Source organism: Athene noctua, chromosome 23 (assembly GCF_965140245.1).
Source record: "Athene noctua chromosome 23, bAthNoc1.hap1.1, whole genome shotgun sequence".
Taxonomy (NCBI): domain Eukaryota; kingdom Metazoa; phylum Chordata; class Aves; order Strigiformes; family Strigidae; genus Athene; species Athene noctua.
Genome location: NC_134059.1, coordinates 3,274,775 through 3,291,831, shown reverse-complemented (window position 1 = coordinate 3,291,831; position 17,057 = coordinate 3,274,775). Strand labels below are relative to the sequence as shown.

The following is a 17,057-nucleotide window of genomic DNA, read 5'->3' as shown; positions in this document are numbered from 1 at the left end:
CACACGTGTCTTTGGGGACATGCCATGTCCCCCAAGCTCACATGTTCCCAGGCACACACATGTTCTCAGCTCAAACATGTTTCCAGCTCACATGTGTCCCCAGGCACACGCATGTCCATGCCCCCAGCCACATGTGTCCTTGGGCACATGCATGTCCCCAGGCACACACACATTCCTTGGGCACACACATGTCCCCAAGTACACACATGTTCTTGGGGACATGTATGTGCCCAGGCACACACATCTCCCAGGCACACCCACACCCATGTCCCCAGCACACACACATGTCCCCAGTGCACACCCATGTCCCCAGCACACACGCATGTCCCCAACACACCCATGCCCATGTCCCCAGGCACATATCCATGTCCCCAGAACACACACGTCCCCAGCACTCCCCTCCTTGAGCACACGCGTGTTCTCATCCCCGGGGGTCCCCGCTCACCGATGTTGGGGGTGACGATGGTGAAGGGGCTGAGGTAGGTCTGGGGCATGTTCTGCGCCAGGGCGCTGGCGTAGTCCTCGAAGTGCTTCAGCAGCCAGGCCGTGCCCCCCTCCGTCTGCTGGATCAGCTCCCAGTGCCGCTTGTTACTGGTGTCCAGCAGGGCACTGCCCACCCGCAGCAGGTTCTGCCGGGACGGGCAGGGTGGGCAGCGCCGCAGGGCGACCGTCACCCCGGGATCTGGGCGGGGGGGGTCTCTCCCTCACCCTGTTCCGCTTCCCTGCAAGGCTCTGTGGGTTGGGGGTACCCCGACACCGACAGCTGTACACTCCCCCCCCGTCCCCGCCACCACGCCAGTGAGTTGAGGGGGTGCCCATCCCCCTGGCATCTGGGCTGGCAGGAGGGGGGCTCTGAGCCCACCCCACATACCGCCCAGCGGTTCCCTGCGGAGCAGGGCACGGAGGAGGTGCCCTGGCCCTGCCAGCTGCTCCCCGGCACTCCCTGCCCCAGTGTGCACCAGCACCCCACTTCTGACAGGCTGCCCATCACCCTGGCGTCGGGCCTCCTGCCACCAGCCCACGCTCCCCTGCAGCTCAAGGGGAGGGGGCACCCCGGCACAGCCAGCCCGCCCCCCACCCCCCCTCTCCAAGCATCTGCCTGCGGACGCAGCAACCCCGCCAAGAGGGTGCCCGTCCCCCTGGCCTCAAGCCTCGTCCACCCCCCCCCACCCCCCTGCAGCTCAGCCCATGGAAAGGGCACCCCAGCACCCTTCTAAGGGCTGCCCACCCCCCTGGCATCTGGGCTCCTGACCAACCCTGCCCTGAGGGTGCCCCTCACCCTGGCATCAGGCCTCGCCCTGTCCCCCTTTCTCCTGGCTGCCCATCCCCCTGGCATCAGGCCTCCTCCACCCACCCATATTTTCTTTCTACACGAAGCCATGTAAGGGGCACCCTGTCCCCTTCCTACAGGCTGCCCATCACCCCGGCATCCACAAAACTACCCTGAGAGGGTGCCCCTCACCCTGGCCTCAGGCCTCCTCCACCCACCTCTGCTCAAGCTGTGGAAGGGGCACCCTGTCCCCCTTTCTCCAGGCTGCGCCTCACTCCGGCACCCACCACCCCACCCTGAGACGGTGCCCACCCCCCCGGCACCTGGGCTCCTGCACCAGCCCTGCCCTGAGGGTGCCCCTCACCCCGGCATCAGGCCTCCTCCTCTCCGCCATGCTCCCCTGCACCCTCAGGCGTGGAGGAGGTGCCCTGTCCCCCTCTCTCCAGGCTGCCCCTCACCCTGGCATCCACCACCCCACCCTGGGAGGGTGCCCCTCGCCCCGGCGCCCCCCCGCACCTCGGTGAAGTGGACGTCCTGGGTGGCGGCGAGGCGGAAGCCGCGCTGGGCGCTCTCGTGCTGCAGCAGGCGGCTGGCCAGGCGGTAGGCCAGGCGCAGGTCGCTGCCGAAGTAGGCCGGGGTGCGGCGAGTGGCGTCGTGCAGCTGCAGGGCCACGCGCCGCGACTGCGCCGGGTCCAGCGCCGACTCGTTCCGCGCCAGTCGTTCCGCCTGCGAGGACGCGGCGGGACGGGGGTGACGCTGCGACGCGTGTGTGTGCGCGTGCGCGTGCGTCCCCACCCCAGCCCCCGAGGACGCTCACCCAGGCGCGGAGGGCGGCGAAGGCCAAGGAGCTGCAGTTGAAGAGGTTGGGGGGCAGCCAGCCCTTGTGCTCGTCGCAGTGCCGCAGCGCTGTGCCTGCGGGGACGGTGGCCCAAGGGGTGACACGGTGGGGTCACCGCCACCACCCCTTCCCCAGCCCAGCAGTGACACCGTGGGGTCACCCCACCCTAGCTCCATCCCATCGGTGGCGTCAAGCTCTGTCCCAGCAGTGCCACCATGGTGTCACAACCCTGTCCCTGTCCTAGAAGTGCCATCACGGTGTCACGTGTCCCCCCACCTCAGTAGTGCCACCACGGTGCCACCCCCGATCCTGTCCCTGCAATTCCCCCACCTACCGACAGATCCCTTGGGGCAGGGGGCAGCCGCCGGCAGCCCAAAGCGGGTGCGGGGCCACCAAATGCCAGCCTCGATGGCACGGGGACAGCTGTCGTAGTTGACTGCGGGACAAAGCAGGGTGTCATGCCAGGGTGACAGCAGGGTGACATGGCGTGACAGCAGGGGCACCCAGTTGCTGGCACCCAGGGTGACATCAAGAAGACAGCAGGGTGACATAGGGCGACAGGAGTGGCACTCAGTCACTTGCACCCAAGGTGACAGCACAGTGATAGCAAGGTGACATAGGGTGACAGCAGGGAGATGGGAGTGGCACTTTGTTGCTGGCACCCACGGTGACATAAAGGAGACAGCAGGATGACACAGAGGTGACAGCAGGGTGACAACAGGGCAACACAGGGTGGCAGCTTGTTGCCAGCACCCAGACTGACAGCAGGGTGACAGTGTCACCCGGTGCCCGTCACCCACCTTCACAGCCACTGGACGTCACCTCGGCAAAGGGATTGTCACAGCGGTCACAGTGGCGGCCGATGACACCGGCCTTGCAGGGACACTGCCCGCTGGTGGCATCGCAGAGGCGGGACAGGGACCCGGTGGGGTAACAGTCGCAGAGCAGGCAGGAATCGCTGCCCGCCGGCCGGTAGTGGTTCTCCTGTGTGTGGGGGGTATGTGTCACAATTTTGGTGTCCCTGTCCCCTGAGGGCCACCGGGGATGTGCCCTTGGGGACAAGGCCTCACCTTGCAGCGACACTCGCCCGTCGTCTTGTTGCAGTCGGGGTCGAAGCCTTTGGTGACGTCGCAGCTGCAGGGGCCACAAGTGGGGTGGCCCCACCAACCCCGTGGGCACGGCTGGGCCTCCCTGCCCGGGTGACACCATATGACGTGTGGCACGGTCCCCAAGGCTGGCACTGCTACCCTGTCACGCCCACCCTGTCCCCTATTGCATGTCCCCAAAGACCCAGCGAGAGGGACGGGCACGCGCGAGTGCGACGGGCGCCCGTCTGGGCGCCCGTCGCACTCGCGCGTGTCCGTCCCTCAGTGTCACTCACTTGTGCTCGCAGTAGGGACCGAAGTGACCTTGGGGACACTCGCAGGTGTAACCGTGAGCCGAGCCCGGCTTGCGGGTGCAGGTGGCCGGGGCCTGGCAGGGGTTGAGGGCGCAAGCGCTGACGCAGCTGTCACCGAAGTAACCTGGGAGGGGGTGACACCAGGGGAGAGTGGCAGTGCCACGTGGGGATGGGGGTGGTAGTGCCCTGGGGACAGTGACAAGCAGGTGGCAGTGCCCAGGGAAGAGTGACAGAGCTGGCAGTGCCCAGGGAGGGTGGCAGTGCCCTGGGGACAGTGACAGGGGGTGTGGCAGTGACTAAGAGACAGTGACAGGTGGGTGGCAGCGCACTGGGGACAATGACAGTGGAGTAGCAGTGCCCAGGGAGAGTGGCAGTGCCCTGGGGACAGTGACAAGGAGATGGTGGTGTCCAGGGAGGTGGCAGTGCCATGTAGATGGCGACAGGGGTGATGGGACATTGGGGACAATGATGGGGGGGTGACCAGGGAGGGTGGCAGCGCCCTGGGGACCGTAACAGAGGTGACAGTGCCCAGAGAGGGCTGCAAAACACTGGGGGCTGTGCCGGGGGGGGGCGGCTGGCAGTGCCCAAGTGACAGTGACGGGGGGTGGCAGCACCTTGGGGACAGTGACAAGGGGGTTGGCAGTGCCCAGAGAAGGTGGCCATGCCAGTGGCAGCGGTGTTGGGGGGTGGTAGCACCAGGGGTGGCAGTGGCAGGAGTGGCAGCGGCAGGGGTGGTGGCACCAGGGGTGGCAGCGGCAGGGGTGGCAGAGGCAGGGGTGGTGGCACCGGGGGTGGCAGTGCCAGAGGTGGTGGCACTGGGGGTGGCAGCAGCAGGGGTGGCAGTGGCAGGGGTGATGTCCCCGCGGTGTCCCCAGGCGCTCACCGGGGTGGCAGCGGCAGGAGAAGCTGTCCCAGTCGTCGCTGCAGTAGCTGTGGGGGGGGCAGGGCCCCGAGTCGCAGGGGTCGGGCAGGGCGCAGCCCCCCTCCACGTTGACCCGCGCCGCCTGTGCCACGCTCAGGGACACCGCGCTGGCCGCCGTCTCGCCCACGCGCACGCCCTGTGGCACCGCCGCATCGTCACCCCCCCGCCGTGACTCGGGTTCCCGCGCCGTGACACCCCCGTCCCCACGTCAGTGTACCCCTCCCCCCCCCCCGGAGTTACGCCTGTGCCCGTGTCCCTGTCCCCATGCCCAGACCCCAGGGTCATGTCCCTGTGGCCCATGTGCCCCCTGTCCCCATGTCCCCATGCCTGTCCCCATCCCTGGTGCCCAAATGTCCCATGTCCCCATTCAGTGTCCCCACATCCCTGTGGCAGTGCCCCTGGCCCCCACCGCCGTGCCCATGTCCCCGTGCCCTGTGCCATGTCCCCACCGCCGTGCCCATGTCCCCGCACTCTGTGCCATGTCCCCAAGACCACACCCCCCTGCCCCTCTGCCACCACCCCTGTGGCCATATGCCCCATCCCCAAGCCCCGTGTCCCCGTGCCCAAATGTCCCACGTCCCCGTGCCTGTGCTCATACCCCTGTCCCCGTGCCCACATCCCCATATGCAACCAATGTCCCCCTGCCCATGACGTCCCCTGTCCCCAGGCCAGACACCCATGTGCATGGCCCTGTGTCCCTGTCTCCATTCGATGTCCCCATGCACTGTGCCCATGTCCCTGTGCCCACGTCCATGCCCCTGCTGCCATGTCCCCATGTCTTGAACCATGTCCCCACGCCCTGTGCCCAGGTCCCGGTGCCCATGTCTGTGCCCCCCTCATGACCATGTCCCCACATCCTGTGCCCATACCCATGCCCCCTCCTGTCCCCATGCCCCCTCGCCCTGTCCCCATGTCCCCACCACCATGCCCCACACCCTACGCCCTGTCCCCACACCCCCTCGTCCCTTTGCCACCACCCCCGTGCCCATACGCCCACTGTCCCAGCCCGTGCCCCCCCGCCCCTGCCCGTACCTGCAGGCAGCCGCGGAAGCCCTGTTCCACGGTGCCACCGTCGCCCGCCAGCCCCCCCACGCTCAGCGTCCGCAGCCGCAGCCCCTGCAGCTCCCCGGCCACATCGGCCACCGCCTGCGGGCACGGGGGGGGCGGGGGGAGCACAGAGACACCCGTGGGTGCCATGGTGGCACCCCTGGGGTGAGCAGGGCAGGGTGCCCGCCCCGTGCCTCAGTTTCCCCACCCTGGGGTCCCAGGCTACCTGGTGGCGGCCGTAGTCGAGGGCGAGGAGGAGGAGGGTGGCGGGGGGGGGCCGGCCGGGGGCCCCCCGCAGCTCCAGCTGGAGGTGGTGCCAGTCGCCGTCGTTGACCTTGGCGTGGGGCAGCCGCAGCCAGGCCAGGCGGGACCCCCCCTGCCAGACACCCGCCTCCGCCTGCCCCTCGCTCAGCTGCCGGGAGGGATGTCAGTGCACCCCAAAGTGGGGGGGGGACACCCCTGGCACTGCCCCCAGGGCACCCCCACCCCCCCAGGGACAGCCCCCTCCTCCAAGGGGAATGTCCCCCCCAACACTGTCCCCCAGGCCATCACCCCCCAAAGGGCAATACCCCCACCAAGGGTGGCACCTCCTTGGCACTGCCACCCCCCATCACCAGGGCAATACCCCCCCTCGAGGACAATACCCCCCCCAAGGGTAAGGTCATCACAGCAATACACCCCCCAAGCAAATACCCCTCAGGGAAATACCCCCACCCCGGGCAATAACTCCGTGCCAAGAGAAATACCCCCGAAGGACAATATCCCCCCCTGGCATTGCCCCCCGGGGCAATACCCCCTATGCCACCCACCCCATGCCACCCCCCCGCCATGGCCATACTCCCCCCCCCGTCCCCATGGGGCACACCTGGAGGGTGAGGGTGGCCCTGGGGCCAGCACTAGCCCGCAGCAGCAGCCCCCGGGGGTGGCGGGTGCGGAACATCAGCCCCAGGTGCCAGGGCAGGGTGATGGGCAGCGCCAGCCCGCTCCAGGACAGGCGGCTGCTGCCCAGGAACCGCTGGGGACTCGCCATCTCTGCGGGGAGACGGGGCGTGGGGTGGGTGCTGACCCCCCCAGAACCGCCCCCATGCCCACCCCGGTGTCCCCCCACCCCGGTACCTTCCTGGCAGGTCTTGCCCCCGAAGCCCAGCGGGCAGCGGCAGCTGAAGCTGTCCCACTCGTGCACGCAGGTGCCACCGTTGTGGCACGTGCTGGCGTCACACAGCGTTTTCTTGGCAGGGCAGCCTGGAGCGGGGGGGGACCGAGGGGCTCGAACCCCCCCCCATCACCCAGGACCCCCAGCACAGCCCCACGGCCTGGCATGCCCCAGCCCCACATCGCCCTGCTCGGGGGGCACCGAGACCCTCGGGCACTAGGTCCCAAAGTCCCCCTTGGGCCATTCTCCAGCACGGTGCCACCCCCAGACCCTTGTCCAGCCCCACACCCTCACACCCCACTGGCCCCATAAGCCCCAGCCCCGTGCCCAGAGGGCACAGAGACCCCCCAGGCACTGCCCCGGCCCCACATGCCCTCGATCCCCTCCATCCCTGGCACCCCCTGACCCCACGTCCCCACGGCCACCTTCCCATACCCCCCCTGGCCCCCCATCCAGCCCCACATCCCTGGCCCCCCCTTTACCCCACACCCCCCAGCCCCATGTTCTCATGACCAGGGGGCACAGAGACCCCCCCCCCCCCCCAAGCACTGCCCAGCCCCGTGCCCCCTGGCTCCCCCTCCAACCCCATACCCCTGGCACGCCGTAACCCCACACCCCCTTTTCCATGCCCAGGGGGCACAGCCCCCATCCATCCCCACCCCCTGACACCCCCCAACCCTCTACCCCCCATCCCCAGCCATTGCCCCAGCCCCCTGCCCGCCCCGCTGTGCCCCCCCCAGCCCCCCGCCCCACACCGGGCAGGGTGCCGTTGTTGGCGATGAAGGCGGCCATGTCGACGGGGCGCTGGTCGATGTGGAGGTGCCTCATGCACCCCACAAACTGCCGGCTGCGGATGGGGAAGCTCTCGGGCAGGGTGGGCACGCCGCCCAACAGCAGCGGCCCCGTCAGATCCAGCGACCTGCACAGCACCCACCGTCACCGACCCCGAGGGACCCATTTCCCAACCCACGAGGACCCCAGGGACACCCACCCACACCCCCTCCCACCCTTACTTCTTGCTGCCGGACTGGGTGCCCTGGGCGGCGCAGGAGTAGTTGCCCAGGACGGGGCCGAAGCGCAGGGCCATGCCGGTGTCGCAGTCGTCCACTGTCACCACGGCCACCTTCTGCTCCGAGGGGCCCTGGGGCAGCCCCGACCGCCCCAGCACCGGCTGGGGACAACACCCGAGCCGTGGGCCCCTGCTGCCCCCAGCCTTCATCCCGCTCCTCATCCTCCCTCTTCCCCCCCCGGCCCCCACAAACTCCCACCCCACTCCCCCATCCCTCCAAATCCCCATCCTGCCCCCCTCCATCTCCTCTCCTTCTGTTCCCCCAGACCCCCACCCTGCTCCCCCATCCCTCCATCCTCCAAACCCCCTTCCTGCTCCCCTCCATCCCCCCCAGAGCCCCACCCTGCTCCTCTTGCTCCCCATCCCCTCTTCTTGTCCCCCCAAATCCCCACCATGCTCCCCTCCATCCCTCCTTCCCCTATTCTTCCATTCCACAAGCCCCCCATCCCTCCCTCCCCTCCATCCCCCCACCCCCCCAGACCCCCTTCCCTGATCCCCTTCATTCCTGCCCCCCCAAACCCCCACCCTCCATCTGCTCCAGACCCCCAAACCCCCACCCCACTCCCCTCAAAACCCCCACCCTCCATCTCCTCTTCCTCCATCTCCTAAACCCCCTCCCTACTTCCCTCCATCCCCCCCAAAACCCCCTCCCTGCTCCCCTCCATCTCTGCCCCCCTTAAATCCCCCCTTTCCATGCCTATCCCCCCAGCTCCTCACCCTCCATCCTCTCCTTCTCTGTCCCCCCCAAACCTCACCCCACTCCACCCCTCATTTCCCCCCCTCTTCGTGTCCCCTGGGGCGCCCCCACCTTGTTGTAGTAGTGGAGCTGGACCCGGTGCCACTGCCCGTCGCTGACACCACCCGGCACGAAGGGTGACACCGTGGTGGTGGTCTCGCCTGTGGGCACCAGCTTTTGGGCAGTGGGCACAGCCCGGGGAGGGGGAATGGGGCTGGGGGGGGATCGGAGGGATGAGGGTGCCAGGGCTGCAGTGCGAGGGGAGCAGTGCCAGGGGTGGGATGCCCGGGATGCAGTGCCAGGCAGTGCCCAGGATGGGGGGCAGTGCCCAGGATGGGGGGCAGTGCCAGGGATGCAGCCAGGCAGTGGCGGGGATGAGATGCCCAGGATGCAGTGCCAGGGAGTGCCAGGATGCAGTGCTAGGGATGTACAGCCCCATGCAGTGCCAGGGATGCAACACACAGAATGCAGCGCCCAGGATGCAGTGTCAGGGATACTATGCACAGGATGCAGTGCCAAGATGCAGTGCCTGGGATGTGACACATGGGATGCAGTGCCCAGGATGCGATGCCCAAGACGCAGAGCCAGGGATGCAGCACCAGGCAGTGCCAGGGATGTACGGCCCAAGATGCAGTGCCAGGGACGTACCACATGGTACGCAGTGCCCAGGATGTGATGCCTGGAGTGCAGTGCCAGGGATGCAGTGCCAAGCAGTGCTGGGGATGTATGGCCTGGGATGCAGCACTAGGGATGCAGTGCCAGTGATGTAACACATGGGATGCAGTGCCAAGCAGTGCTGGGGATGTACAGCCCAGGATCCAGTGCCCAGGATGCAGTGCCAAGCAGTGCCAGGGAGGTACAGCCTGGGATGCAGCGCCAGGGGTGTAACACATGGGACACTGTATCAGGGAGGCAGTGCCAGGCAGTGCCCGGGATGCAGTGCGAGGGGCGCAGTGCCAGGGAGGCAGTGCCAGGCAGTGCCAGGCAGCACCAGGCGGCGTGGGGCCGCGGGGCCCGGCAGCGGATGCCGGGGATGCCGTGGCGGGGCGCGGCGGGCGCGGTGCCGGTACCTGCCGAGAAGCTGAGCTGGACCTGCTCGCCCACGATCTCCAGCGCCACGAAGTCGTGCTTCTCGTTGAAGCGCCCGTTGTAGAGCAGGAGCCCGTCCCGCTCCTTGGTGGCAAACCTGGCGCGGGGACGAGTGCCAGGCTCTGCCCATCGTCCCCTGCCCCCCCCCCCGTGTCCCCCCCAATGTGCCCCGCCACCCCCACAGCTCCCTGACCCACCGGGATACACTGGCACCCATCACCTCCTGACCCACTGCCCCCACGGGGTGCCCCCACCTCACTGTCCCCATGCCAAGGGGTCACCACCCCACGCCCCCTTGTCCCCCCCCCCGTGCCCATGGGGCACCCATCACCCCAAACCCCATCGCCCCAGATGATGCCTATGGGGTACCCATCACCCCACCCATCCAATGCCCACGGGACACACCCCCCTCCCGCCCCAGGTGATGCCCCCGGGACACCCCTCACCCCCACCCCACCCAAGGCCCCTTTGTCCCCCCCCCGGGGGCTCACGTCAGGGCGAGGGTGAAGTGGAAGCGCTGGCGGAGGCCGCGGAAGGTGAGGAAGGAGCGCGGGGGGAAGCTGCGGGTGCTCATGGTGCAGAAGGGTTTCTCGTAGTGCCCGGGGGGGCACTGGCAGCGGAACCCCCCCACCAGCAGGTTGAGGCAGGTCCCCCCGTTGCGGCAGACCCCCGGGGAGCAGCGGCCCCCCCGGGCGCTCAACTCGCAGCGTTCCCCTGTGTGAGGACCAGTTGACATCCAGCACCATGCCCAGGGCACCCCCCGGCACCCCCAAAATGGCAGGGGGGGGGGGTCCCCTCTCCCATCCCCCCCCATCAGCTCCAGAGTGGCTTTATCCCCAGCTCCATTACCATGGTAACTGCCTCCCATCGCCATGGCAACTGAGTCAAACCCCTCACACCCCCCCAGCATCCCCTCCTCCACCAGCTGGTACCCCCCCTCCCCCAAGGTGTCCCGTGGGGTGCCAAGGGGTCCCCAGGGCGGGTGAGGGCTGTCCCCAGTGTCACCAGTCTCACAGTGACCGTGTGTGTGTCCCCTGGCCAGCTGTGGTGGGAAGCAGATGGCCGGGCCACCACGGTGGGGACAGGGTGTCCCTGCACACCGGGGTGTCCCCAGGGTGTCCCCCAGGCTCCGCCCCCACCAGTGACCCCATGTTGTCACCTCCCACCGACCTCCCGCAGGGACCTCACTGGGGTGGAGGGACAGAGGGGACAGGGAGAGGGGACCTGACATGGAGGGTGATGGGAGGATGGGGGGACAGGGAGGGAAGCATGGGGGAGGTCTCACGCTATTCCCCCTGAATAGGGGGGCAGAGGAGTGGGATGGAGAGAGGAGGGAGGAAGGTGAAGAGATGGAAGAGAGGAAGAAGATAAAGGTGTTGGAGACAAAGAGGAGGAGGGAGGGAGGGAGGAGGGATGGAGAGAGGGAGGGAGGGACTGAAGAGGAAGGGAGGAGGGAGGGAGAGAAGGAGGGAGGGAGAGAAGAGGGGAGGAGGGAGGGAGGGAAGGAGGGAAGGAAGAGGAGAGGAGGGAGGGAGGAAGGCTGACTGAGCGACAGCTGAGGAAGGACAGGGTGAGGGAGGGCCAAGGGCAGCAGCGTGACCACGATGGATGGTGGAGGGGCGGCAGAGGAAAGGCTCGATGAGGAAGGCGGGCGAGGAAGGGGATGAAGGCCGATGGATGATGGAGGACGAGAGCGGGATGAAGCGATGCTGGGGACGGGAACGGGGGATGGCTGAAGGACAGACACCGAGATGCCAGGACAACCGCGGGAGGGCCGAAGGGGACAAGGTGACACCAGGGACAGCCAAGGGAGGGAGGCGACGCGCTCTCACCGGTGAAATCCTCGTGGCACTCGCAGGTGTAGCCGCCCTCACGGCTCCGGCACCGCCCGTTGCTGCCGCAGGGGCTGGAGTAGCAGAGGTCGATCTCCGTCTCGCAGTAGTCGCCGGTGAAACCAGGCGGGCAGCGGCAGCGCAGGCCGGTGACGGGATGGATGGGGCGGAAGAGGATGGTGTCGGAGGCGAGGAAGGGCGCCGAGCTGTCGAACTGGAGGACGGAGACGCAGCGCATGTAGTTCTCGCAGGGCTCCCGCAGGCAGATGTTGTCGTCGAAGGGCAGGACCCGCTGGGCCGAGATGGCGGCCAGCAGCGAGCGGTTGAGGTAGAGCCGCTCCTGCAGCTCCTCGGAGGAGAAGAACCGGGCGCCGTGCCCCGAGGCGGGCAGCAGCACCGAGAGGCTGACGTTGAGGATCCGGGCGGTCCCCACGTCCGTGTCCGTTTGGATGTTGAAGAGGACGACGCGGTGACGGGGGGCGGCCAGGACGGCTGCCACCCCCTCCAGGAAGCGGCTGAGCAGCGGGGAGAGGAACCGCTCCTGGGACATGTCGGCCAAGCGGAGGGTGATGCTGTTGCTCAACATCTCGTCCGTGATGACCGTCACCCGCAGCGTGCACTGGGCCGTCGCGCTGTGGACCCCGTCTGGGGGGGACACACAGATGGGGAGGGGGTCAGTGACAGCTCCGGGCCACCACGGGACGGGGACAAGTGGTGGTGACGGGGCACCCGTCCTGCTCGGCCACCTGGCCACGGGGCACGTGTCCTCCCAGCTCAGTCGGCAGCACCGTGGGGTGGGGGGGGTACCCCACCGTGGGGGGCGGGGGAAGGCTCTGCCCAGCACTGGGGGCACCCACCTTCCTCCTCCTGCTCTTCCTCCTCCTCCTCCCAGGCAGGATGAGGGGCAGTGGGATGTGGGACAGATGGGGAGCGGGCGGTGGGCGGACAGATGGACGGAGGCAGCGTGGGGACGGACGGGTAGGGGGCAACCGGGGGGGAGGGAGAAAGGGGTGATGCCGGGGTGGGGATGGGGGGTTGTGGTGGTGGCAGGAGGCCGGGGCTGCCCGGTGGTCCGTGGCCGGTGGCCGGCGGGGGGGTTGCCATGGCTGCGGCCGCGGGGGCCCAGCTATGGCCGGACCCTTTGTTCCCCTCCCGGCTGCCCCCGCGCTGAGGGGGGAGCACAGTCTGGGCATGGGGGGCTCCCTGCCCCCACCCTTTGTGTCCTGAGCCCCCCTCTTCGTGCAGCTGGAACAGGGACCCCAGCCAGGGGGGCTGGGGGGGGCTGGGGGACAGGGGACGTTGGGGGACACACGGCTGGGACAAGGGACATCACAACGTGGCCTGTGACTCAGTTTCCCTCCCTGCCCGGAAGCGGCCAAGGAGCTGCTCCCCCACCCCAAAGTGACCCCCCCGGCAGCACCCACCGGCCCCCCTGGCCCAAACCACACCAAGCGCTGCCAGCACAACCCCCCCTTGGCTCCCTCCCAGCACTGACCCCCCCAAACAGATGCGTTGGGTTTGGGGACCCCCCGATGGAGAGGCCAGGGTGCCAGAACTCCCCCAGATACACACACCAGGCCCTGTCTGCACCCCCCCCCCCCAAATACAAGCGTTGGGGCCTTCTGGGAACACACGCGTTGGGGTGCCCGGACCCCCCCCAAGGACTGCACTGGACCTTGAGTCTCCCCAGAATTCACCCATCCGCCCCCAACATACACATAAGGGTACCAGGGCAGCCCCCCCTGCACACACCAGGCTCTTCCCCCCCCAAATACATGCACAGGCCCTGCGCCCCCCCAAACGCACACTGGGTCCTGTGTCCCCCCGAACACACACAGCAAGGTGTCAGGACACCCCCCCCCCCAAATCCATACACATAGTCCTGCCCCCCAACCCCTTGCTACAAGGTCCTGAACCCCCCCAACACCGGGTTACTGGACCCCCCCAGACACTCCAGGGCCATAGCTGGGGGTGGGAAAGCAAAGGGGGTGCTGGGGCCCCCAACTGCCTCCATCTGGTATGTCAGGGTTGGGGAGGGGGCACAGCACCCCCACTGCCCCCCCCCAAACCCCAAAGATGGGGTGGTGGGCCCCCAAAACCTCTCAGGACCACGTAGAAGGGTGGAGGGCCAAAACCTTGGACCTCCAAGTCACCCCAGGCCAGGATGGGGGGGTCTTACCCGAGACGGAGACCCTCATGACGGCCTCCAGCGGGCGGTTGTTGTCCAGGGCGGGGCTGAGGCGCAGGTCCCCGCTCCGGGGGTCCAGCAGCACCAGGTTGAGCTCGTTCCCCTGCTCGAAGGCGTAGGTGAGGCTGTCGGAGACGTCGGGGTCGTGGGCCGGGATGCGGCCGATGACCCCCCCGGGGAAACTGCCCGAGCGGTTGGTGATGTAGTTGTTGAAGAGGATTTCAAAGTTCTTGAGTTGGGGGCTATTGTCGTTGGCGTCGCGAAGGCGGACGTGGACGGTGGCCCGGCTGACCAGCGGGGCCGAGGTGGCTTGGACCACCATGACGTACTCTGCCTTGGACTCGTAGTCCAGGTCGGCCAAGGCGGTGAGCTCACCGGAGAAGATATCCAGCTGGAAGACCTCAGGGATGTTGCCCTCCACGATCTGGTACATAATTTGGGCGTTGGTGCCCTCATCGGGGTCCGTGGCCGTGATTCGGGCCACCACTAGCCCGATGGGGCTGTTCTCTTCCACGAAGATGTCGAACTCATCACGCTCGAAGACGGGCGGGTTGTCGTTGACGTCTAACACCGTCACTTGGATCTCCACCGGCGTCCGCTTGGCCGGGACCCCCTTATCGACAGCGAACGCTCTCAGAGAGTAGAGAGGCACGTTCTCCCGGTCGAGACGGCGCAAGGTGCGGACGATGCCCGAGGTGGACTCGATGATGAAGTCGCCATCCCCATCATCACCCCCTTGGAAGGTGTAGAAGACTCTGCCGTTGAGCCCCGAGTCGCGGTCGGTGGCGGACACCTGGAGAACGCTGGTGAAGGCGGGCACGTCCTCGTAGACGGAGCCCTGGTAGGAGTCGCGGAGGAACTGGGGCGCGTTGTCGTTGACATCGCTCACCAGGATCTCCAGGTAGGTGGTGTCGGACTTCTGCGGGATGCCATTGTCACGCGCTGTGATGGCCAGGGTGTAGGACACCTGGTCCTCGTAGTCCAGCTCCATCTGGGTGGTGACAGCCCCCGTCTCGGCGGCGATGCGGAACTGGGGGATGCTGTCCTCCATCAGGTAGGTGATGCGGGCATTCTCCCCCGTGTCCTCATCCGTGGCACTGATGACCACCACTGTGGTGCCCACCGGCCGGTCCTCGTTGATGTTGACAGTGTAGTGGGAGCTCTGGAAGACAGGTCGGTGGGTGTTGGCATCGGTGACGTTGACGATCACCTGGGCCGTGTCCTGGCGGGTGCCATCAGAGGCAGCGATGGTGAGGAGGTACTGCCGCTCCAGCTTGTAGTCCAGGGGTAGGGCGAGGGAGATGAGCCCACCGCCGCTCTGGCTGGTGATGGAGAAGCGGTTGCGGGTGTTGCCATTGGAGATCTGGTAGGTGATGACGCTGTTGGCGTCGCGGTCGATGGCGGAGACTGTGAGGACGCTGGTGCCCACCGCCGCGTCCTCGTTCAGGCGGGCGCTGTACTCCCGTTGCGTGAACTCGGGGCTGTTGTCGTTGACATCCAGGACGGTGACGCTGACGCTGGCTGAGGAGGCCATGGGGGGGTTACCCTGGTCCTGCGCCTCCACCCCGAAGCTGTAGAAGTCCACCACTTCCCGGTCCAGCTCGGAGGCCACCACGATCCACCCGGTGCTGTTGTTGATGGCGAAGGGGAAGCCGGCACCGGTCTCCAAGAGGGTGTAGACCAACCGGCCGTTGTCACCCGAATCAGCATCGATGGCTTGAATGTGGATGACGGAGTAGCCCACCGGCACGTTCTCCAGCACGGTGGCCTGGAAGGGTGTACTCACAAAGATGGGGGCGTTATCGTTGACGTCCAACACCTGGACGGTGACCAAGCCACTGATGTTGGAGAGGGGCGGGCGGCCGCCGTCCTGCGCCCGGATCCGGAGGGTGAACTCCTTGCTGACCTCGTAGTCCAAGGGGCTGACGACGTCCAGCGCGCCCGTCTGCGCGTCGATGTAGAAGTGCCCGCGCGTGTTACCGCTGACGATGCTGTAGTGCACCAGGGCGTTGCTGCCCTTGTCGCGGTCGGTGGCCGTCACCCGCAGCACGGCCGAGTTGGGCGCCACGTCCTCGGGGACCTGCGCCACGTAACGCTTCTCGCTGAACTGCGGCGCGTTGTCGTTGTCGTCCTCCACGGCGATGCGGACGGTGGCCGTGGCACTGCGGGGTCCCGGCTCCTGGCCCTGATCCGTGGCCTCCACCAAGAGCTCAAAGGCCTCCACGGCTTCACGATCCACGGGGCCGCGGGTGCGGATGACGCCCGAGCGGGGATCGATCTCGAAGACCTCGTTGGCGCCGCCGGCGTTGAGGAGCCGGTAGAGGACGTTGGCGTTGGGACCGGCGTCGCCGTCGGTGGCTCGTACCGTCAGCACCTCGTAGCCCACCTCCAGGTTCTCCCGGACGCTCTCCCTGTACTCGGGCTGCTCAAAGGCCGGGTCGTGGTCGTTGGCGTCGCTCACCGTCACCGTCAGCGTGGCCATGGCGCTGCGCCGGGGCGTCCCGTGGTCCACCGCCGTCACCCGGAAGACATGGGTGCTCTTGCTCTCCCGGTCCAGGGGGGCGGCGGTGGTGACGGCGCCGGTGACGGGGTCCATGGCGAAAAGGGCGTCGGAGCGGCTGTCGAAGAGGGCGGCCATCGCGTAGCGCAGCCGACCCGCCTCCCCCTCGTCGGGGTCCACCGCCGTCACCCGCGTCACCGGCGTCCCCGCCGGCCGGTTCTCCCCCACCGAGGCCTGGTAGCTGGAGGGCTGGAACTGCGGCGCCGCGTTGGGGCTGCGGCGCCGGCGGGAACGGCTGCGGGTCACGGGGCTCCCGGTGACCCCCGCGCTCGGGGGCTCCTCGATATCCCCCGTGCCCATCGTCTTCCCGGCGCTCCTGGGGGCCTGCCCAGTTTTCCCAGTGCTTCCAGTATCGCTGGTGTCCCCGGAGTCCTCAGTGTGTCCAACACCCCCGGCGCTAATCCCGGCCCCCGCGCTCCCGGTGTCCGTGGGGATCCCGGTGTTCCCAGTGTCCCCAGTCTGTCCGGTATCCCTGGCGCTCCTGGCGTCCCGGCGTCCTCGGGCGCTCCCAGCGTTCCCAGTGCTCCCAGTGCCTCCAGCGTCTCCAGCGCTCCGGCCGCCGCCATAGCCTTGGGCACCCTCGGGGCTCCCGGTGCCGCCGGTGCCTCGGGATCTGCCGCCGCCCGGTGCGGTCCCAGCGCCGCCGCCGCCTCCGCCCGTAACCGGGGAGGGCCCGGCGCCGCCGCTGTCCCCGGTGCCGCTGGAAGCGCCGGTGCTCGGCGAGGGCCCCGCTCCGCCGCTGTCCCCGGTGCCGCCGCTGTCCCCGGTGCCGCCGCGGGGCTGGAGCGGAGGCAAGAACGCGGCGGACGGGCAGGTGCCGGCGGCGGCGCCGGCGGGTCCCGGGGGCGGGCGGCGGGGCTGGCCCGGCGCGGGCAGCGGCAGCAGCAGCAGCAGCAGCAGCAGCGGCAGCGGCGGCGGCGGGAGCGCGGCCCCGCGGGCGGGCGGAGCGCCCAT

The 17,057-nt window shown here is 68.2% G+C and overlaps 1 protein-coding gene across 2 annotated transcripts in view; it reads right to left on the bottom strand.

Annotated features, from left to right (window-relative positions):
• CELSR2 (cadherin EGF LAG seven-pass G-type receptor 2) overlaps nucleotides 1-17,057 on the bottom strand; it is a 29,011-nt gene extending 11,954 nt beyond the window's left edge. For both annotated transcript variants that reach the window (XM_074925419.1, XM_074925418.1), the window contains exons 1-19: nucleotides 13,535-17,057; nucleotides 11,356-12,000; nucleotides 10,015-10,237; nucleotides 9,505-9,620; nucleotides 8,507-8,595; nucleotides 7,643-7,800; nucleotides 7,385-7,548; nucleotides 6,593-6,718; nucleotides 6,342-6,508; nucleotides 5,703-5,888; nucleotides 5,462-5,575; nucleotides 4,391-4,565; nucleotides 3,490-3,631; nucleotides 3,179-3,299; nucleotides 2,909-3,092; nucleotides 2,443-2,544; nucleotides 2,088-2,182; nucleotides 1,787-1,996; nucleotides 446-629 (exon numbers count right to left, since the gene is read on the bottom strand). In XM_074925419.1, the coding sequence (XP_074781520.1) occupies nucleotides 446-629; nucleotides 1,787-1,996; nucleotides 2,088-2,182; nucleotides 2,443-2,544; nucleotides 2,909-3,092; nucleotides 3,179-3,299; nucleotides 3,490-3,631; nucleotides 4,391-4,565; nucleotides 5,462-5,575; nucleotides 5,703-5,888; nucleotides 6,342-6,508; nucleotides 6,593-6,718; nucleotides 7,385-7,548; nucleotides 7,643-7,800; nucleotides 8,507-8,595; nucleotides 9,505-9,620; nucleotides 10,015-10,237; nucleotides 11,356-12,000; nucleotides 13,535-17,057 (6,724 nt within the window). The remainder of the gene's footprint in view (nucleotides 1-445; nucleotides 630-1,786; nucleotides 1,997-2,087; nucleotides 2,183-2,442; nucleotides 2,545-2,908; nucleotides 3,093-3,178; nucleotides 3,300-3,489; nucleotides 3,632-4,390; nucleotides 4,566-5,461; nucleotides 5,576-5,702; nucleotides 5,889-6,341; nucleotides 6,509-6,592; nucleotides 6,719-7,384; nucleotides 7,549-7,642; nucleotides 7,801-8,506; nucleotides 8,596-9,504; nucleotides 9,621-10,014; nucleotides 10,238-11,355; nucleotides 12,001-13,534) is intronic.